Source organism: Ambystoma mexicanum, chromosome 14, assembly GCF_040938575.1.
Source record: "Ambystoma mexicanum isolate Mex_15411 chromosome 14, UKY_AmexF1_1, whole genome shotgun sequence".
NCBI lineage: Eukaryota > Metazoa > Chordata > Amphibia > Caudata > Ambystomatidae > Ambystoma > Ambystoma mexicanum.
Genome location: NC_090940.1, coordinates 616061570 through 616084682, shown reverse-complemented (window position 1 = coordinate 616084682; position 23113 = coordinate 616061570). Strand labels below are relative to the sequence as shown.

The 23113-nt window shown below is 50.9% G+C and overlaps 2 protein-coding genes across 3 annotated transcripts in view; one reads left to right on the top strand and one right to left on the bottom strand.

Moving 5' to 3' along the window:
• The window catches only part of TGFB3 (transforming growth factor beta 3), a 114715-nt gene extending 92557 nt beyond the window's left edge, over positions 1–22158 (bottom strand). The window contains exon 1 of the mRNA XM_069638035.1: positions 18623–22158. Coding sequence (XP_069494136.1) covers positions 18623–19025 — 403 coding nt within the window. The 5' untranslated portion in view covers positions 19026–22158. The remainder of the gene's footprint in view (positions 1–18622) is intronic.
• The window catches only part of IFT43 (intraflagellar transport 43), a 580365-nt gene that overhangs the window by 371269 nt on the left and 185983 nt on the right, over positions 1–23113 (top strand). The window lies entirely within an intron of this gene.

The following is a 23113-nucleotide window of genomic DNA, read 5'->3' as shown; positions in this document are numbered from 1 at the left end:
GTCGGACCACGCCATCACTATTGCGACGGACATCGCCGACACTGGGTTTCGCCAGTTGGGCAACGGCGTGTGCCTTAGGCGGCGTGGATGGCTCAAGGCTATGGACTTCCGTCAAGACGTACAGACCAGAGTCCTGGACATGCCGTTCGATGGGAACAACCTGTTTGGGAAAACAGTGGACGATTCCCTTCAGGCCATTAAAGCGGACACTGAGACGGCCCGGGCCCTTGGGGTTCTGCAGCAACGACGGACGCCCTTTCGGAGCAGCGGAGGCAAGGGCGCCTCCAAAGGTTCCGGCGGCGGTTTCTCGACCTACCGTCAAGCGGCCCGCTCGTCGTCTCAGGAGGCCTACAGAGGACGAGGCAAGTCTGGCGGACCCCGCCGTCGTCGCCAAGGAGGTCAAGGCGGCAAAGCCTCGTTGAAACAGGATTGAACCGGCCGTGGGGTCGGGCCCCCACCGAAGCACCCCGGTGGGAGGCCGGCCGGCGAGCTTCGTCAGCGTGTCGGAGTCCATCTCCACCGACCGTTGGGTGCTGGACGCCTTAGCCCGGGGCCACGCGCTCGAGTTTCAAAGAAGGTGCCCGCGCGTCCCCCCCGTGGCCAGGAAAGAGCTTCACGTCCCTCAGCTTCTCCTGGAGTTAAAGGCGATGCTCAGGAAGGGCGTCATCGAACTCGTCCCAAAGAGGCTTCGGGGCTCCGGAGTTTACTCGAGATACTTCCTCGTGAAGAAGAAGACGGGAGGATGGCGCCCCATCCTAGACCTGCGACGTCTGAACAAGTTCATCAAGGCGCAGAAGTTCCGGATGGTCACCCTCCAGCACGTCCTGGGGCAGCTGGAGGAAGGAGACTTCCTGTCGTCGTTGGATTTGGAGGATGCCTACTTCCATATTCCCATCCTAAAGGGGCACTGAAAATTCCTCAGGTTTGTGGTCCAAGGGCGTCACTACCAGTTCAAAGCCCTCCCCTTCGGACTACGGTCGGCACCGAGGGTATTCACCAAGTTCCTTGCACCGGTGGCGGCGCAGCTGCGCCGCGAGGGGATCCACGTCTACCCCTAACTGGACGACTGGCTCATCCGAGCCAAGATGAGGGAGCTCGCCGTGGAGCACACGGCAAGGACTGTCCAACTTCTCACGGACCTGGGATTCTCCATGAACTACGCCAAGTCCCACCTGGTACCCGCGCAAAACGCACTGTTTCTGGGAGCGAAGCTCGACACAGTGTCCCTTCTGGCCTCCCCGTCGGAGGAAAGGACCAGGTCCATCCTGGGCAAGGTACAGCGGATGTTGGTTTCCGACGCGGCCAAGGTGAGGTCCATCAAGTCCCTCCTCGGAATGATGTCTTCTTGCATCTACCTCATTCCCATGTGCAGGCTCCGGATGCGCCCGTTGCAGGAGTTCCTGGACGCGCGCTGGATCCAAACGACGGGCGGCTTCGAGGAGAGGATCACACTCGACGAGAGTTTCCGCTGAGCGGTCCGGTGGTGGGGCAACCGCGCGCATCTGACGGCGGGCATGGACTTCCAGACCCCAGACCACCAGGAGACAGTGACCACGGATTCCTCCCTGGAAGGGTGGGGAGCGCACACCGAAAATCTGCACGCGAGAGGCCTTTGGCTCCCGACGGAGAAGTTCCTCCATATCAACGTCCTGGAGCTCTGTGCAGTGTTCTGGGCCCTCAGGTCCTTCCTTCCGTCCCTCAAGGGCAAGGTGGTGAGGATCTTCACCGACAACACCACCACCATGTTTTACATCAGGAAACAGGGCGGAACCAGGTCTCCAGCGCTGTCCAAGGAGGCGCAGGACCTGTGGCATTGGGCCGTCGCCCAAAGGATGTTTCTGGTGCCGTTTCATCTGGCAGGGATAAAAAACACCATCGCCGACTCACTCAGCAGGGAGCTGCGCTCGTGCCACGAGTGGGAACTACGGCAGGATCTAGTGGATCGCCTCTTCCGACGGTGGGGCACACCCCAGATCGACCTGTTCGCGACGGCGACGAACTCCAAGTACCGGAGGTTCGCCAGCAGGTTTCCCCAGGTGAGGAGCATGGGCGATGCCTTCTCGTTCCCCTGGGAGGGCCTGTTCCTCTACGCGTTCCCTCCTTTGCCACTGCTAATCTGGCTCGTCAACCAGCTCAAGAGGTCTCGGTGCAGGATGATCCTCGTCTCACCTGCGTGGCCGAGGCAGATATGGTTCCCGGACCTTCTGGACTTGTCAGCGTCCCCGCCAATCAAGCTGCCGGTGAACGCGGATCTACTCTCCAGGGAAGGAGGCGCCATCCTCCACCACGACCCGAAATCGCTGAACTTGCAGGCCTGGCTCCTGCAGCGCTAGATTTTGGAGGATACGACATACCGGCCGACTGCAGAGAGGTTCTTGCAAAGGCCAGGGCCTCCTCGACTCTTAAAAGCTACGGACACAAATGGAAGAGGTTCTCTGTCTGGTGCCACGCACAGAAGATTAACCCTCTACGGATTACGGCTCCCCAGGTACTGCCGTACCTGCTGACGCTGGCCAAAGCTGGACTGGCACACGCGTCCATCAAGATTCATCTTGCTGCGATCTCCCGATACACCAGAACCACGGGCCGGACGTCCTTGTGGTCTCATCGTCTGGTGAAAGAGTTCATGAAGGGACTGATCAGATCGTTCCCGCCGGTGAAGGCGCCGGCCCCGGCGTGGGAGCTCAACGTGGTGCTGACCAAGCTCATGGGACCTCCGTTCGAGCCTCTGCACTCGGCCCCGTTGAAGTTTCTGTCGTGGAAAACAGCGTTTCTTGTGGCCATCACCTCCGCACGCCGGGTGGGAGAGATCCAGGCCCTTTCCTGCAAGGCCCCGTACTTGACTTTTCACGACACGAGGGTAGTGCTCAGGACGCACCCCTCCTTCATGCCCAAGGTACCGTCGGACTTCCATCTCAACGAACCCTTGGTGTTGCCTGTGTTCTTCCCGTCGCCTTCGTCGCCGGCTGAGAGGACTTTGCACTCGCTGGATGTGGCTAGAGCGCTGAAGTTCTACGTGGACCGCACAAAGTGTTTTCGGAAGACGTCACAACTCTTTGTGAACTTTGGACCTGTCAATCAGGGGAAGGCTCTCTCGAAGGCTTCCATTTCCAGATGGCTCTCTGGCTGTATCATGTACTGTGATCGGTTGGCAAACCGACCGCTGCCTGGCCGTCCGAGAGCCCATTCCACCAGAGCGATCGCGGCTACCACGGCGTTCCTTTCTGGTGTGCCCCTGCTGGACATATGCAGGGCTGCTACGTGGAGGTCGACGCACACCTTCACGAAATTCTACTGCGTCGATCGGGATTCCAGGGAGGAGTCCAGGGTCGGCCAAGCATTGCTGCGCAACCTGTTCGCCTGAGGTGAGCCTAGTGAGGAGGTAAGATTGCTTGATGTTGAGTTTGATGTAATGCTTAATGTTGAGCCTTTGCCACCTCCCGTGGTTGTGCATGTGTGTACTGCTATGTATTCTTTATTCATGAGCATGTGAATCCATGCCAGACCCCATGCTGGAGAAGGAACAAGTTACTTACCTGTAACTGTTGTTCTCCAGCATGGGTCTGGCATGGATTCACATGCGAACCCTCCCGCCTACCCCTCTGCGGCTCTTCACTTGGTCATACTGCCACTTCACGTGCTTCCAAATCTGAAGATGGCTGCCAGAGGCGGTGCTTAGGTAGAGGGCAGTCATTGGCTGTGGTCAGTATGACGCAGAGACCAGTGATTGGTTATTACTACGAAAGACAGATCAGAAACGAAACTGATACTGTTTTTTTTTTCTTTACCGAGGATTCCCAGCCTGACGACGGGGAATATTCATGAGCATGTGAATCCATGCCAGACCCATGCTGGAGAACAACAGTTACAGGTAAGTAACTTGTTCCTTAGGAAACAATGATATTGTTAATCAGGAAGCGGAAATCGCAGCCCTGTGTACAGATTTCATAACTTATCATTTTAGCCCCTCAAGCAGTGATCGAAGTGAGCGGGAACGGTCGGGAGCGGTGTTCCACTACTTTTATTTTTTGCTGCTTACCTTTCCTCTACGACCATATTCACCATTCTAGACTGGGGATTTGCCCATTCCTGTCCCTGTGCAGGTATAAGGTTGTAATAGCAGCCCTAGTTACTAGTCACTTTGACTATTGCGATGACCAGGCCGGAACACCTGGTCACATGTTGCCCTATGCTTATGCCTACCCTCTCCACTGCTGAGACCACAGTTACACTACTTTGTTGGGTATACTTCTACCACTGCCCTTAAGTAATCAGCGCCGCCACTATTGCTTTGATCTCAACAGCCAACACACGATGGATATATATGACAAGTGGATCCTGCGTATCGGTCAAGCAGAGATGGTCACAACCCCTGTCAGCTCAAGTATTGGCTTTAAATAGAGCACTCTTAGTACTCTAAGGCCTATACAGAAAAATAGAAAGTGACAAGTGGTTTCCAAGCTAGACAGCATAACCGGCACAAGCCCGAGCCTTCCGGACTTCAGGATTTTGCAAAAGAGGCTAACCTGAGGGTCCCCGTAGGAAAACCAGTATATAAAGCCTGTGCATACGGAGGACCAAAATAATCTATATAGTCGATGTGGGATCCAGGTAACTCGGGCCCAATTCCAGATGTTGACACCGGGCTACCATTCTCCTTCTGCTACATGTGTTTATTGCTGCCTTTGCTCTTGGCATAGAAGCTTTAGAGCTTCCCGATAGGCACAGACTTGGTAAACACCAGAATCTCAGCGTTATGCTATGTTATTGAAACTTGTAACGCGCACATTCACCCAAGGGCATCTTGGCGCGAGATGTCCACAGTACAGTCAAGGCGGCCCTCAAGACTGAACGAAAAGTTCTGTTTTTAGCAAACGGCGACAGAGCAGGTGGTTCTCAGTCATTCTACGTTGAAGGGGGAGACTGTTCCATAGTTTACTAGCAGCTACAGAAAAAGCCCAACCACCCATTCGCTGAAGGCGAAAATCGGGAACCTGAACCAGGTGACCATTGCCAGAACGCAATAGTCTACAAGGAATATAGGGTCGACATTTGTCCCAGTGAAAAACAGCCCCAACTTGATGATAAGCCCGATAAACGAGGTAGAGGGACTTGAAAGCTATTCTCTGTTTTACCGGGAGTCAATGCAGACGATGTAATACCGGGATGTGAGAGCCATATGGTGTGTCTGTGGCGACCCGAGGCACCAGATTTTGAAGCAGCTGAAGCTAATGGATTAGGCCAACTGGTTGGGCCAGATACAGAGCGTTGCAGTAATCTAGCCTACTGGAGATAAGAAAGGAAACAACAACCGGATGAAGAAGAGGGGAGAAAGGGCATAACCTTACAGAGAACCCTCAGTAAAAAGTGCCCAGTTTGGCAAATGCACTGACTTGCGGGGACATGGATAGAAATGACTAGAGATAAACCCCCCCAAGTTCTTCATCACCGTCACTGGAACAGGAAACTCACCCAGTGAGGAAGGCCAGAAGTCAGAAGACCAACGACAGGATTTAGAGGAGGTGCCAACCACAGGAACCTCCGTCTTGTCCCCGTTCAGCTTCAGCCAGTTGGCACTCACCCAATCCCCCACGGCCAGCAGGCAATCTCGCAAACGAGACGACACCCATCCCCGGTCAAGATCTAATCGGCCCAGAATCTGGGGTCATAGGCATACGAGTAGCACCTAAAACCGAGGGAGCGGATGAAGCCGACCAGTGGCTGAATATAGATGTTAAATAACTTTGGGGACAAGGCAGAGCCCTGGGGGACCCCACAAGAGACATAGTACAGAGAGGAGATAAACAGAGCAAGAGAGACTGATTGACCCCTGCTAGTCAAGAAAGAGATAAACCATACCAGGACCGGACCCGAGAGGCCGATGCGGGCGAGATACTGGTTTCATTTGGGTTTCAATACTGATGGGGCACAAGTCGGCCTGCATGTGCACAGGGACATTAGGTGTCCCTTGTGTTAACATAATTGTGCATTTCAGGATTTTGTTTGCCACTTTGTCAAGCTCGGAGGCATTGGAATAGCCCCTTATTCCTGCTCCATAAGAAGCAGACATGACCCCATGTTTAACGCAGGAGAAATAGCTCTTCTGCCATGTTTACAAAAAACGACCTGCAACCTTCACTATACTTTTACCGATAAATTCTCGCCTTTGCAACCTGGGAGGTCCAGGACCCATTCTCATGATACCTGGCCCCCAGGTAATCATAAAATGTAACCTGCTCGAGCGGTAATCCTTCCAGAATTTGGCTTAAGCACCATAGACTTAGTTTTACTTATATTCAAGCAAAGCGTGAGCTTTCCACATTTCCTCACAAACAACGCCAGTGTTGCCTGCATCCCCTGCGGCGTTGAGGATAACACTGCGTTGCCCGCAAAGAAAAGTGCTGGATATCACTGAGCTTAGTTTAGGTGGACCCTGGCTTGCCTTAAGCAGGGTTCAAATTACTTCTCCAATGCAAATACAAAATACAAGTGGGGTGGGGACGCACCTCTGCCTCACCCCTTTTATCACATCAAATGGCGGCGTCACCTCGCCCTGTTAGCCCATATCGAACGACAGCTTTATTTTCAGCGTAAAAGGATTGGACAACCGCCAGAAGGTTAGGTGGCACCTTACGCGCTTACCAAACCAGCCAAAGTGTGTGTCGCGGGACTCCACCAAATGCAGTCTTGAGGTTGACGAAGATGGCATACAAATTCGCCTTCCTCAAGACTATACCTTTGCATGATCAAGAAAAAGCAGACGCTTTGGGCCACTGTATCCCTCCCCTTTTGGAACCCCTCTTGGATTGTGTGTATAATGTCATTTCGATCGACCCACTCTTGTATGTGTTTCAATACCACTGTGGCAAAAATGTTATCCGTACTGTCCAATAGGGAAATGGGCTGGAAATTAGCTGGGTTATCGCTACCTCCCTTTTTTATATAATCGGTATGATTTCAGCATTCCGCCATGAGGCATGAACTGAATTCAGATTGATAAATGCCATAAAGATTTTCCAACGGGTGGGAGCCCAAATAACTGGCTCATCTTCAAATAAATCATCTGGCACTCTATCAGGACCCGGGGCTTTTTCTCGTTTTCGCGATTTAATTGCAAGAACAACTTCCTCTAACTCAAGGTGTAAGAAGGCTCTGTCCATGTTATCCCCAGGAATTATTTCAGGAACAGATACAGCTGGTAACCCACAGTCTGTTCGCCCACCATAGAGTTCCATAAAATGGGGTGCACCATTGATGTGGGGTAATGTTTCCTAGCAAGCCATTCTTCTCCTTGGACCTCACACTAGAGACCAACTTCCAGAACTTCCCACTATCCACACTCTATTAGGCTGTCGCAAGGAAATTCCATTCCAACTTTAGATGTGCCGATTTTTTCGTCTCTTAATTAAAGTCGTGTAATCACACCTGCAAGCACGCAAAAGCACCATATAGACCAGTGTAGCCGTTGCTACGATATCTAACAGACATTGTTTCGCCTGCACACGTTCCTCATCATGCCATTTGCGCCTGGCCACTGCATGACTTTTTTACTGCCGTTCGGTTACTCGTTACAAAGGGCCAAATGGACTCGGCCAAGACGGTGAATGCCTCACGAGCTATGGTATCCGGCACCCCTTCCTTACACATGGATTCTATGTGTGGAAGGATTGTCTCGTAGAGAACCTGTTTGTTATCACGCTCCACCCCTCTAGCCCATGCTACTGTTTTACGAGCACAGCGTGTTACAAAAATTGGCCGAGTAGATTTTTGATCCCTGCCAATTCCGGAAGAACTACCTGGGAGCAAAGGGGAAGCTCTCAGAGGTCTAGGATCACTTTCGTACACTGCACCTTATTCAGTCATCTCACCATTAGGCGTTATCCTAGGAGGCACGAAGCCGCCACCACCTCTCACACTGCACTGCATAATGTTCTAATTGTCCAATATAACTAAGTATGGCCTGCAACCACCCTCTTAAGTTTGTATGACCTGTAACCATATTCTTAAGCCTGCATGACCTGTAACCAGACCCATAAGCCTGCTTTTCATAAAAGACTATTTGCATTTCAGTTTATAAATCAATTTTTCAGTCCTTGAGAGTTTGTGCATTTCCTCTATCCAATCATCAAATGATGGAGAAATCTTGCTTTTCCAGCCCTGAAGTATCAAGCGTTTGGCCACAATGGCACCCCTAAAAAGACATTTTTTGTGGGAAGAGCTGAGATCACAAATCTCAGCGTCATCACCTAATACCATTGTCTTGAAATCTAAATTTGGATCCCCACCGGACATTTGAATACAAGCATCACAAACTTCAGGCCAGAAGCCAGAAACTCAGACAAAACTCCACAACATATGTTCCAAGGAACCAACTGCATGTTAACACCCCCAACAGTCATCACTATCTGACATCCCTCTCAATTTTAGCTTTCCTGGACACCAATAAACACGATTAAGAATTTTGAGTTGTCGTGTCCTTTCGCCCAAGTTCAAAGAACATAAGGAAACATTTCTGCAAATATTTTGCCAACAATCTGATGTGATTTCAGAGCCAATTCTCGCACTTCAAACATTCTGCAATGCATCATTACCACAATAATTTGACACATTTCAATTGGTACACGCTGCTCGCTAAGCCACCTCCTTTGTTCTCAGATGTTGCAAGGAAAATATTCAAGTCTGCGGTATTAGACCAATCAATGTCGCCTATCGACCTCTTTATACGTCTATAAGAGGAGTCCGTTAGATTCCAGAAATCCCATTTCTCTCTTAACTCATTTGCGGTCATCCATCGACCATCTCTCCCAAGATCACCAATCTGTCTAATGCCAGCAAGGTACCAATCAGGCCAGGAAATGGTTTTGGTGTTGTCCCTGATCTTAGGATTCAGCCAAATGGAAGCCCGCAAACATCTGGAAGCACCCTTACACAAAAGCGCCAACAACTCACGCCATGCAGTGCGCAAAGATGTTGTAACTAATGAACTGCATCCTTGATCTTTAGTATTAGTAGTTGATAAGGCCTCCAGTCCAAGCGGACCAAAGGCATTAGATTCTGCCAAAGCCCAACGATACGGATTTGTACTCAAAAAGGGAATGAAGATATGTGAAGAAAAAGGCAAATGATAAGCCTTAAAATTTGCAATCCCCAGTCCACCTTCGTGAACTAGAAGTTGCAGCTTCCAAATGCTAAGTCTCGGGGGTTTCTTATCCCATAACAATTCTTGAATGAAACGGTCTAGATCCTTCCAGTAAGGTTTACTGATTTTCAGAGACAGCATACTCGTTACAAAATTAACCTCGGGAGCCAAATTCATCTTAAGGGCATTAGCCTTACGCCGTAGTGACAAATTAAGAAGTGACCACCTATCAAGATCCATTCTGCATTCTCGACTAACCGCACACATATTCTCATCAACAATATTCCGTTTTTTTTTTCTCAATGCATTAATTTTTTTATATATGTTGTTATGAATTTGGTATTCTGTCTATATTGCAAATTCCTGTAAATAAACAAATAATAAAAGTCTGCTTTTCCTGTAACCACATGTGTACGCCTGCACAACCTGCAACCAAATTTGTAAGTTGTGTAACCTGTAACCACTTTCTTAAGCCATGCGCCCGGATGCCTGAGGGTTGGACGCGCTTTACAAATGTAATAAATAATCAAATAAATATAGTATCTTTAAATCACCTCAAAATTGGAAACCCAATTCCAATTCTTAGCAGAGATAGGAATGTAATCAATAGGACTCGACCCCTGTGGCCCGGAAAATGCTTTCCCAGCTGGAAGGTCACCCTTATAACGACCATTACGTGCTCTTAACTCAAGGGCATAGAAAATGCAGAGCACATATACTGCACATTTGTTAGCTCCAAGTGGGCAAGGAGCAGATAATGGGGGTGGGGGGATATTCCAGGCCGCCTCCTGGTCCTCCCATAATCCTTCCAACTCCTAACAGGGCTCCATTTGCAGATTTCGGTCGCCCACAGCCAAACTATTAGAAATAGGCCCACTCGTAGTTTCCTGTGATTCAACAACGCATAACACATTATCTAACACGAGCACAGAATTAGGCCCGTTATACATAATAAACAATACAACATGATTTCCCTCAAGGGGTTGAAATCACCAAGCACTGTAAATCCACGAACCAGTGTCTACGATGGATACATGCCAGTTCAATGTAGGGTCAACCCATGCAATTAGAGCCCGCACTTGGTCTTCCCTTGCGACCCCTTACTGCCGGTATCTGAAATGATTGGAAGCCTTGGAAATCTACCCATTCTGACGTCCAAGTTTCTTGGAGAAGGATACATTGGAATTCCCTGATATACTCACACCAACTCGGTTCCTGGAGGAGTTTAGAAACACCTGCAATATTCCAAGAGAGAAATCTGCCAAGTTGGTAATATTGGCGTTGTGAGTAATTCGACCATCTGCATGAGGAGTGTGCACTCACATGGGCTGTTTTGATATATTTTTTAAAGAAATGGAATGTTGCTAGGTAAACCTCTGGGAAATGTGTGGGGCTAATCCACACACATTTCCCATTGCTCACTGCACAACAAACACATATTCAAGCTTATTCTGGGGGACACAGCCTACCTGCACAGTCCTCCTGTTATGTTGAGCTGCAATGTGACAGCCACGGGTACATAAAAGCATCTCAAGAAGGGGGAAGGGAACACCTTACTCCGGCCATGGCCAACCTAATTAAAATATCAAAGGCTCCATGGATCCGCCCTGTCTGTTGTTAAGTTCTGTGTGGTGATAGCAAAAATACTGATGAGAGTTCATTAAAGCAGGCCTGCGAAGAGGCCTGTTCACAGAACTAACAAAGGGCAAGAAATCCGTCTGTAATGAAGGGCCGTGAATGGCATGTCTGGGACAACTGTTTACATTAGGCGACCCCCTTTCAGAGGGAGTAAGTATGTGATTTGAGGGCAATAGAAAGTCTATTCTCGCCACAAACTTCAAGGAGGACCTGTGCTTTGATCAGGAGTCACAGAGAGCTCAATTAACCAGAGAGACACTTTGACCCACAACAGACAGGAAGATGGTGGGACTTAGTAGTACATGTTGTCACCCCTTACCTTTCCTGTTGCAAAGCACTCTGGTTATGACCTCACGCATAACAAAAGATTGTTGGTGGGGACCCAGGGCTGGTTCATTAAGGTATGCTTAGCCTACACAAATCACTGTGACCCATTTGGCTTTAAAAGAGGGCTGAGCCCCTCTTTTGGCAGATTATCCAACAACTTCGAAAGGGGTAAGAAGGACTCATTTGGACCCTGGCTGAAGGTACAGTCTGCCTTACAGCTTCCGCCAGTGAAGGAAGGCCAGGATTTCCAAGGGAGCTACATGACTCAGAGGACCCGTCCAGCAGCTCCAGAACCAGTACCCAGCCAGCACACAGCGTGCCCTGCTAGGTTCTGCCAGCAAGCTTGTCAGGTGGGAAGTGCCGGAGAGTCTCTGAACAAAGGAGAAGGCCATTGCCTGCAAATACTCTCCTCGGCTTTGGGCCGTCCCCCTTAAATGATGACACAAACCCTGCTAAGAAGCTAGGAGGAGTGCTACAACAAGCATCAACCTGCGTCCATCTTTTAAGGACATTTTCGAGGCAGTCGAACCCTCGAACCGCGATTGACTGCACTACTGACTGTTGTCATGCTGCAGTCACTAAAGCCGTCCGAGACACCTCGACTAGCGTTCCAGATCCACCAACCAGCACATAGACAGCAATTCTTGACCCCGAGATGCTGTGTAGGCTGGCCTGCAGCTGTCCGTCCAGCCTCGCTAGATGAACTTCCTGCTGCCTGATACCCACAGGTGTCCCCTGTCTTGAACTATGTCGCAGGAGCTGCAAAGCGTCCTGGAACTGACTTGAGGCTGTCGAGCATCAAGATCATCCAAAGCACCAAGTACATTGTGGTTCCGTCCCCTGGTCCTTCTCCGAAGGCCTCTAGTGACATTTACAACCCCTTGCTCCTTTGGTGCCAAATAACCGTGAACAGTTAAGACCGATTGCTTTACCAACTACCCTTGACTTGACAGTCCCTTATATCATTGGGTAATAATTGTATTTTCTCTGTGTTGCAACTAACCAACAAACTACAACCTTGAAGAGATAAGCCTGCCGTTCCGTCCACATTACCAAAATTGGACATGGAGGTTTATGATTTGTTTGTGTTTTCTATTTGTTTGGATCCCTTCAGGTGTACTAGTGATGTGGGGCTGATTGATGGTTTAGAAACCGCTATTCATACCTGGACCACCGGTGCCCCGGAAGTTGATTTGCCACATTGGTGGCAAGCGGTCGGATCAGTTGGAGCCTTGCGCACAGCTTAGTCACCCAACGATAAAAGTACTGTTGCAGGCAACGTTTAGTCACTGCCAGGTATTAGTAATAGTCATGGATCTTTACATGGAGACTGTAAAAGGCAGGACCAAGGATATCATGTGCGTCTTATGTCAAGAGAGGGGTCTTCCCCACAGTTAATAAACCTGAGTTGCTGACCAGCCTCTAAGCTTGGGTAGAAGCGAGGGCAGTTGGGGAGAAGACCCCTGGGGACGGGCTAGGCCCTGTGGACCCGAACGGATAAGACCCTCCGGAGGGAGAAAATGACGAGGACGACCGCATAAGCAGTGTTTATCTCAAATCATCCCGCTAGTGGGCAAGTGTGGTTTCTCAACACTCAAGCGTGTCTGTGAGGTTCGGGGCTAGTGCATCATCCTGAAGTTCCCAGGCCTCAGCAAAGACTCTAAGTGGCCCAGTAATTGTTCTGGCTGTTAATGAGGTCGCGTCTAGAAAGCTCCTGCTCGAGGAGATGAGACTAGCGCTAGAGAAAGAGAAACAGCAGGACAAGGTCACCATAGACTTGGACAGGGCTGCCATAGAGCTGCGCAAGCTGGCGCTTGAAGAGAAGAGGGAGGCCAACAGATCCGCCTCTAGCGAAAGCAGCAGTAGTGGCTCAAACCAGAGTGCCCGGGATAAACCCCGGCGGCACATCTCCAAAGACTTAGTGCAGGCTTAGGAAGTGGGGAAGGATATTTATGACTCGTTTGAAGTGCTCGAGCTGGCATTCCAGCTGCAGGAGGTGGATGAGGTACTGTGGGGTGCAGCTCTGACTAGTCGCTTACCAACACCAGGGACTGATGCAATTCTTCAATTAACTCCTGAGGAAAGGCCTGTTTATGAGAGCATTAATGCAGCCCTAATCAAGAAGTTCTGTAAAACCCCAGAACAGTATCTCAAGAGCTTCAGAGAGCTAGGAAAGAAAAGTGGGCAGACATCTGAAGTGTTCACACACTTGTCGTTGAAATATCTGAGTGGGTGGGTGACTGGTAACAAAGTTGACACATTTAAAGGGATTTAAAATGTGATTGCGTGTGAGCATGTATTAAATATTGTGAGGTTGACTTACACCAGCATCTTGTGGACAAGACTATCACAGACCCTACGGAGCTTGCAAAGGCTGCCGACAGGTTTGTGAGTACTCCAGTCCAGAAAAAGGCTCAGGTGGGCGCATCCAAACCAGAAGAGAAATCGTGGACAAAAAAGTAAACAACGATGGGAAGGACAAAGGTCCAACCCAATCCTATTCTAAGTCAGGTCCCCAAAAGAACGAAGGGAAATCCCCAAACTCTAGTTCAGCCGTGCACATAGAAAAGAAGAGCGCAGGCACCTCTAACACTGGGAGACCTGCATTCTCACCACCCAAAGGTTGTTTCGTGTTTAAGGAGTTGGGCCATAGGAAAGCGGATCCTGCTTTCAAGGGCTTACCCAAGCAAGCCATAGTGAATGTTGGACTGGCGGAAGAGGACACCATTAGTGTGGGCCTCTTGGTGGAGGACTTCCCACTAGGCCAGAGAGTGGCTGAATGTGGATTGGATACACTGAGTGGGAACGGTACCGGCTCTCCAGAAGAGATCCAAGTTCCCAATAATACTCAACTGTTTCTAGAACAAATGTGTGTATCAATGGACACAAAACTCCTGCTGTCACCCGGCCGTAGGTACATCCAGGCCAGTATATTGATGGACCTGATTTGTGCGTTAGTGGGTTTGACGGAAAGAGTAAGTGCTCCTTGCCGATAATAGAGTTCAGCTGGCGAAGTGTAACGACCCAGCTCTGTGTAGAGGTGAAAGAATCCATCCCTGTCCCATGTCTGTTGGGTAATGATCTTCCTGATCCCAAGATAGATGCAGCGGCTACTCCACCGAGGGCCAAAGAGATCACCACAGATTGAACACTCTTGGGGCCTGGGGTGCTTCCAGAGGGCTTGTTGAAAGGACTGGCGTGGCCGGTAGCACCTAGTCCAGTTCCACAAACTACTGAGTCTCCCACTCCTGCATGGGAGGGGCTAGTAGCCACAGAGCACCGTACTTTGGTTGCAGGGGACTCAGTGACTTCAGAGTTGCCAGACGCAGCGCAGCAACCCAAGGTGGAGGACCAGTTGGATGCAGATCTGAAGGGCCTGCCCAAGCTGGATGAGTTTGCATCAACTGGTGGCCCAGGTGAGACTGACTTCTACACAGCCCAGAAAGAGTGTCCCACTCTGGTGGGTGTGCAGAAGCAGACTGAGGAGCAGGCCAGGGGCGAGGCAGCTGGCCTCTTCAAAGTGTACTGGGAGGATTGATACCTGCGCAGTGAGCCAAAAGACTCTGAGGGCGAGGGCACCAGGAGATTGGTGATTCCTCAGTGCCACATAAAGTTCCTTTTGGATTTGGCTTGGGCGTGACTAAGACATCAGGCTCGTTGTCTGCGCACTTTTACTGTCCGCAGTTTGGCGTAAAAGGTAAGGAATTTGTCTGGTCCTGACCGACTTGTCACGCTTCTGGCAAGTCAGGTGGTGCCACAAAGGCCCCCTTAATTCCACTACCCGTGGTTGGGCGGCCTTTTGAGAGAATAGGCACGGACATTGTGGGTCCTTAGGATCCTCAAACCAGCTCAGGGAACAGTTACATCTCGGTGGTGGTGGTGGACCATGCCACAAGCTACCCTGAGGCTGTCCCTCTGAGGAGCATCAAAGCCCCTGTGGTTGCGAAGGCTCTGATTGGGATATTCTCCTGTGTTGGAGTACCCAAAGGAAGTCGTTTCTGACAGGGATCAAACTTCATATCAGCATATATGAAGGCCATGAGGGAAGAGTGTGGAGTCACCTACCATTTCTCTACCTCCTTCCATCCACAAACCAATGTGCTCGTTGAGCGGTTCAACAAGACCCTGAAATGCATGATAGGTGGCTTGGAAGAGCACCCGAGGAGAAAATGGGGTATTCTCCTGCTATGCCTTCTGTTCTCTTACAGGGAGGTGCCACAGAACAGAGTAGGGTTTAGCCCCTTTGAGCTTCTCTTTGGGTACCTTGTACGAGCACCCCTCAGTCTAGTGAAAGAGGGATGGGAAAGCAAACCCGCATCCCCTATACGCGATATGGTGGGCCATGTACTCGGCCTTCGGTCTAGAATGGCAAAGCACATGACCCCTAGTAACTAGAGGCACCAATAATGAGGTGATTTCAGTTTCTGGCACCGTTCTACTCCCTTGCAGAACATGATCACTCTGAAGGGGGGCACTGCCCTGCTGCGGTAGATGCACCCTCAAAGTTATATTGGTACCCATGGGTGGATATGTTGTAAGCTCAATTGCCAGGAGCCCTTCCGCCAAGAACTCTTCAACAAAGAAAATTTGATTGCAATCAAAATTGCTATTGGCCATCTTCACCCGAGGGCACCCAAGAATAGCTTCTCTAATAATCGAGGTGCACCCCTTTACCTGTTCTTAACCAATGTATGCATTTGCCTATAAATGGTACCTGGGACTCAATCGCTGTCAAAGACAGCCTGGCCACATTACACATAGTTACTGATGGACCAGAAAACCCTGGTTGTTTCCCTCTGCAAACGACCTTCTATCTATCAGTTGAACAACCGGGAGGGGCCTTCTGGGGATGATTCTTTACATAGCATTTAATGCTATTCGTTATAGAGTCGGCTCTGCCATGAGGTATAGCCGTAGAGAGACACGCATTCGATAATGGTGGGGGAAACCTATCTATTCTGGAAGTCATACCAGAATCCACTGCACGAGTCTGGTTTACGTTTGCGACCACCGTGGTTCTCCTTTTAGGCATCACACCGCGTCTTGGGTTATTCTCACTCTCTGTCAAGGGCGCTACGCTAGAGGGTGGTCTATCTAGCATTATTTGGCCCCGGTGTGCGAAATACGAGGTTAGTGACTGCATGGAGTCCCTCAGGGCGCCTATGTCTTTGATGGGTGGTTTGAGATGTTTTTGTACGCCCTTTGGGTGGGATCTTATTAGCCCTTTGCTTCTGCTCGTTCCCATACGTGCAGTTCCGTCTGGCAATAGCGAAGTATAGCCGATGGATAAGGTATGATAGGGTCAATTACCACAGAGTCCTCTTCCCACTCATCCCCTGCTTCAGGGCCGGCCTCCCTGGAGGTTGAACCAAACCACAGGAGAAAAATCCAGAGAAGAAAAAGAAGTACCACAGATGTGCTAACATCAATGCAAATACAAGTTACCTTCTGAGGTAGGAGTCTGCAGTCTCAGCCACTCCAGAGGTGTGGGACTACATCTGGCATCAGCCAGTCTCAGCAGAGTCAATGGTGAAGGATCATGGGAGTCGTAGTCCAAACCATCTGGTATGCTGTTGTGAAAAAGTCACACATTGCGATTCACGATTGTGTGCCATTTCTGGGGCCTATTTCTTGTCAAGTTCGTTTTAGGCTCCCCTTAACGGTACTGGTAGAATGTGTGAATGGTACCAGCAAACTACAACTGGAGTCAGCCAGGAGCCGACAAGGACAACAACTGAGCCATTTGCAATGTGTGACTTTTTTGGCAAAACCATGCGAGTAGTATTTGGAGGCACAGTTCTGTAAACGTGTGGTGGGCGACAGGCTCCAGTGCACATCGATCTGCTTACAGTGGTCCCAATGAGGTAACTGCCGCGTGGACAAGGGTTCGAGACTCCTCTAGGCCGACTCACACCTCCCGCCTTCTGAGGTCAGAACCTTAGTGCCACCATGTTGGCAATAATAATGATGACATTTAGTAACACCTGTCACTGAGTGCTTTGAAACTGGAATTTCCGGTATGCAGCGCTATAGAAAACACAACAGTCCCCCTTCAGTCCACACTGGCCTATCAGGCCGCCCTACAGCACTGCCCCATTACCCAATAGTCTGAGCCGGCAGTCGCCCTACCCAACAGTACCCGTAGTACTCACAGTGTGCACACAATTAAACCAGGGCAGTAGGCACAGAAAGAGAGAACAGGTGGCGGGGAAACGCGACAGGAAAACCTCTGCCGCGAAGAAAAACACAAATCCTATCATTAAAAAAGCGCGAGAATGAGATGAAAACCAGAGACGGAATGAAAGAAAGGAACAGAGTTATCCACACAGGGCAAAAAAAAACAAACGGAGGAACAGAAACGAGTGAAGGGAACGGTGGATTCTACAAGAGAACGCGTGGGTTCAGAATAGTAGGGGGCCTATCACGCAACTCATTGATACTCCTTTCAACATCCTGGAAGTGATACAAGAAAAAGTAATCCTTAGCGGGGTGTAAACCTTTCAATTTTAGGTTGCACGCAAAACTCTGCCGCAGGTGCATTCACCCACTGAGCTAGAAGATAGCTTTCTTGCATACAAGTACAAAGTATCCTGTTGTTTTATGTGCAAGGCTTATTAGTTCCCTCTTGATCTTGTTTACAAGTTTTCCAATGTTGCCACTAAGTGAAAACCCTTATTTGGCCAGAATTTAAACACTTTGGTCACGTGGAGACGCCGGGATCAAAAGCCACATTTCCTGACGGCACATTGGGCAACTAGACCATACAACATATCCTTTAAGTAAAACGTAAAAAGGTGACAGCCTTTACTGCAAAATACAGCTAAAAGAACGAAACAAAACCAGAAAAGCATCGGAAAAAAAAAACACCGAAGGAAAAAGGCTGGCAAAGGAAAGCGTTTTGTAGATCTACTCACCTTGTATATATCTGCATAATATTGTATCTACTACTGTCTATATTACTGTATCTCGTATGACTATTTTAAGCATGTACCCTAAGAAAAGCGCTAAGAGACCCGGGAGTTCGGTGCGCTATATAAGCAAATAAAACAAGCAAACCAACAAACAATACAAAAAGGAAGAGTAGCGAGTAAGCACATATAAAGGAGAGAATAGGGGGAGAAACACACAAGCAAATACAGCAGCAAAGAGACAATGCAAAGAGAAGAATACAGATGGGGGAGGGGAAAAAAGTGATTAAAAGATGAAGTGAAGGAAAAAGAGGAAAGGTGGAAGAAAAAATAAAAAAAGAGGGGACACATTTACAGAAACAAACAAGATAAGGGAAAATAAAGGTGCGAATGCAGAAGGAAATGAGAGGCGAATGATTAAAAGAAATAAAGAGAAGATATAAGAATGGGAGTCCAATGGAAGGAAAGAGAACGAGGAGTGGAAAGTGAGAAATGCGAAAGAGGAAAGATTAAAAAAAGACAGGGAAAGTAAGAGACGGGGAAGAAAGAAGGAGCCTGAGAGGGCAAGGGAAGCAGGCCAGGCGGGCGTGGCCGGGGCACAGGGCCTTACTGTGCTCGGAGAGGCCCTGGATGACGTCGAACTTGTAGACCTCCTTGGCGTAGTAGTCGACGTCGGCCACGTGGCCGCCTCCGCGCCGCGCGCACTGACGCACGCCGTCGGCCTCCACGTCCTCCAGCAGCTCCCGCGTGCTGTTGTAGAGCGCCAGCACGTGCTGGGGCACCTGGGTGTCGGGCAGCGCCTCGGGCGGGCTGGTCAGGCGCAGCTTGCTCAGGATCTGCCCCCGGATGGCCTCCACCCGCCGCCGCTTGATCTGCTCCGAGTCCATGGTGGGGCAGCTGGTGAGGGCGCAGCAGCGGGAAAGGACCTCCAGCAGCGCCAGGGCCAGAAGGGCCGCGTGCCAGGGCATCTTAGTGGACAGGGGGGGCCGGAGGAGGAGCAGAGGCCAGGGCATCTTCAACAGTCTCAGGGTGTCCTGCAAGAGTGGGAGGGCCTGCGGCTCAAGGACCTGGCGGAGGAGTGTGGAGGTCCTAAAATGAGCGGTGCCCACCCGCCAGACACAGGCGGTACACAGTAGGTGGCCTCCAAGCGTGTTGGGGATCCTAGAAGGAGTGGGGGCACCCAGCAGCCTTGGGGAGAGGCTGCGGCCCCTGGGGCGCTGTAGTGCCTCAGAACGTGGTGCGATTGCCTTCCTGGAAGGAAGCACATGTGGGGGCTCCTAGACTATCAGGAACATTGTGGATGTTATGGCCAAGTCTTGGTTGATGGAGGGCTTCCCCTGACTCGTGTGCCGTATGTGCCGGCCACCTTGGGTCTGGCATTACCGCCACCCCTTCTGCAACACCACTAATCGAAACATGGCCGGTATGAAGGCTGCTGGACCGGGGCCTTTCTGGTAGAGCGTCTCCGTCTGTTGTCCCACTGTGGGTTAAAGTGGGGGTCTCCTTGATGAAATGTTCAATCTAGGAAGGGGGCACCCCATCTTCCTGTTCAGGGGTGGTGGCCATGCGGCCATTAGACAGCGCTTTCGCCGACGCCATAGTACTTTTCATTGACCTGGCAACGATGAGGCAGGATATCAGGAAACCACATTGACCCCTCCTTCCTGAGCAATAACCCCTCGAATACCCATCCGGGAACATTCAGGGCCAGGCGAGTTCCGTCCCAAACAACTGGGGCAAGAGTGTGTACATCCTAAATCAGCGCTTGTTACAACTGTCTCCAATGCTCTTCAGGTACATGGAGCGGTCCGGCGTGCAGGTGCAAGGAAGCTTCAATGCACTCGTTGTGGATGCCACACAAGCGGCAGCGGCTGTCTTTTTTTGGTGGATCTTTCACAAAACGTGGTGTTACCTAGGAGTCAAAGCTTCCATCAATGAACAATTCGGTTAGATGGGTTGTTCCTCAGTGGTCTGGGAGTTCCTTGAAGGCCCAAAGGGATCTCCTGCGGTCTGGAGGTTTCTCGGTTGCATGGAAGTTACTCAGTGACCTTAGTAGTTCCAGGTTGACCCAGGGGATCCTTGGTGGACCAGGGCAATCCTCTGGGAGCTTGTGTGTTCCACAATTCTCTTTGACGGACCAGGGAGATCCTCTGACTGAGAGCTTGTGTGTTCCACAATGAGTTCGGCAGTGGTGTTAAGGTTTCTTATTAGTCTTGTGGTCGGTCACCTGATGCTCTTGGAGTTCCTTGAGGTACTTTGGATTCTGCAGTGGTCATGGAGTTTAGTTCCCAGCGGTCTTGGGGTTTCTCTGTGGCTTTGAGGTTACTCAGCGGTCTTAGGGTTCCTCAGTGGTATTAATGTTCAACAGTAGTCTTAGGGAGCCTCTGTGGTTTTGAGATTGCCTTGTGGTCTTGCCATGTGCTGTAGTCTTGGGGTCCCTTTATGACGTTGAGCTTACCGCGTGGACCCGGGGTTGCTTCTGATGTACCGGTGTGTCAGTGGTTCCTGGGTTTGCATGTGGTCTTGTTCCTCTGTAGTGTTGCTCTTGTTGATGGCCTCAGGGCTGGGGTGTTGCCTTCAGGTTACCCCGTAGTCTGCCCCTCTGTGGTCTTGTTTTTGGGCAGTGGGACTGAAGTTGATAAGTGATCGTTAGTTTTCTTCAGAGACTTGAGGTTGCTGTTTGGTCTTGGGTGTTTGCGGGGCCTGCAGAGTTAGTTGTGTTCCTGGGGTTTATTGTTGGTTACAGAGTTTCTTTGTAGTTGCAGAATTCCTGAGGTCTGGGGTTGCTGGTGAGTCCTGGGTTGGCTTGGGTGTTTGCGGGGCCTGTAGAGTTGGTTGTGTTCCTGGGGTTTATCGTTGGTTACAGAGTTTCTTTGTAGTTGCAGAATTCCTGAGGTCTGGGATTGCTGGTGGGTCCTGGGTTGGCTTGGGTGTCTGCAGGGCCTGTAGAGTTGGTTGTGTTTGTAGGGTTTATCGTTGGTTACAGAGTTTCTTTGTAGTTGCAGAATTCCTCGGGTCTGGGGTTGCTGATGGGTCCCTGGTTGGCTTGGGTGTTTGCGGAGCCTGCAGAGTTAGTTGTGTTCCTGGGGTTTATCATTGGTTGCAGAGTTTCTTTGTAGTTGCAGAATTCCTCGTGTCTGGGGTTGCTGGTGGGTCCTTGGTTGGCTTGGGTGTTTGCGGGGCTTGTAGAGTTGGTTGTGTTCGTAGGGATTATCGTTGGTTACAGAGTTTCTTTGTAGTTGCAGAATTCCTCAGGTCTGCGGCTGCTGTGGATCCTGGGTTGGCTTGGGTGTTTGCGGGGCTTGTAGAGTTGGTTGTGTTCGTAGGGTTTATCGTTGGTTACAGAGTTTCTTTGTAGTTGCAGAATTCCTTGGGTCTGGGGTTGCTGGTGGGTCCTGGGTTGGCTTGGGTGTTTTCAATGCTCGTGGGATTGCACAGCAGCCTGTGACTGGGGATTTCCTTGGTGGTTTCGGGGTGTCGCTGGGATGTTGGGGGCTCCTCTGCTGTCTTGGGGTTGCTTGGTGGTTTTCGTGCTCCTCTGTACCTTTGTCACCATAGGATGAGGCTTGGGTTCGCCTTGGAGAGGGCAGAGCAGCTTAGGAGTTGCCGGGAGCTATTGGGGTTGCAGGTTGCACTGTTTATCGGTGCGCTGGAGGTTCGTTCCTCAGTGGTCTTGTTTGGGTTCAAAGTGGCCTTGGAATCGCGCGTTGATCTTCGCGTGCTTGTGTGATCTTGGGCCACTGCTTTGTTCTGGCAGTTCCTTGGACGTCTGGCGCGGTGCAGTTTCTAAGGGCTGGTGACCCGGAGAGGGGCTGCACGGTGTCGTCCTTCTGCCCTGTTCCTGCGAGATCGCAAGGGTCCAGGGGGGTATTACAGACCCCCTCCTCTCGCCGGGTCCGTCTGCTCGCCCGGGGGTCTCGTGCGCTCTCTGGGTCGCCCGTCTCTTTCCGTTGCTTGCACTCGTCTCTTCTCCCACTCCCGCCGCCCTCGTCTGTCTTTCCGTCTCCTCTCCTCTCTCTACCCCCTCTTCTTCCACACTCACTCCTGCCGCCTGTCTGTCTCTCTCCCGGTCGGTCTCAGGTCTCTCCTCCTCTCTCCGCCTCTCTCACGCCGTCCCTGGCTTGACTGGCTCCACTCTTCATCCTCGGGTGAAACTTTATACCCTCCCCCATGACGTCCCGAGAGAGGAGGGGGCAGTGGGGGAGGAGGGGAGGGAGGTGGACTTGCTCCAGTCAAGTTTTTTTTGCATTATTTCTCCAATTTTTAATGTCTTAAGCAGGCCGCGGAAAAAAGCCCCGAGTCCCCCCACCCCAATCCGAGCGATTTTCCGCTTTCCTCGCGAATACCTGTGTGTTTTGGCTCCCGGAGAAACCCTTCTGGTTTCGGAACACAGCTCCCTGACGGGGACAGTCTCCCTCGAAACTCACAAGTCTCCCCCAGACCCCGGCCCATTGTCCATATGAGCACACACTCAGTCTCCCACCAAACACAAGCCCCCCCACTCCCCATGACCCCAGCCCACTGTCCATATAAACACACACTCACTCTCCCACCAAACACAAGCCCCCCCACTCCCCCTGACCCCAGCCCACTGTCCATATGAACACACTCAGTCTCCCACCAAACACAAGCCCCCCCACTCCCCCTGACCCCAGCCCACTGTCCATATGAGCACACACTCAGTCTCCCACCAAACACAAGCTCCCCCGTTCCCCCACTCCCCCTGACCCCGGCCCACTGTCCATATGAACACACACTCAGTCTCCCACCAAACACAACCCCAGCCCACTGTCCATATGAACACACACTCAGTCTCCCACCAAACACAACACACCCACTCCCCCTGACCCCAGCCCACTATCCATAAGAACACACACTCAGTCTTCCACCAAACAAAAGCCACACTCAGACTCCCAAAACACAAGCCCCCCACCCCCCTGACCCCAGCCCACTGTACATATGAACACACACTCAGTCTCTGACCAAACACAAGCCCCCCACTCCCCCTGGCCCCAGCCCACTGTCCATATGAACACACACTCAGTCTCCCACCAAACACAAGCTCCCCCGTTCCCCCACTCCCCCTGACCCCGGCCCACTG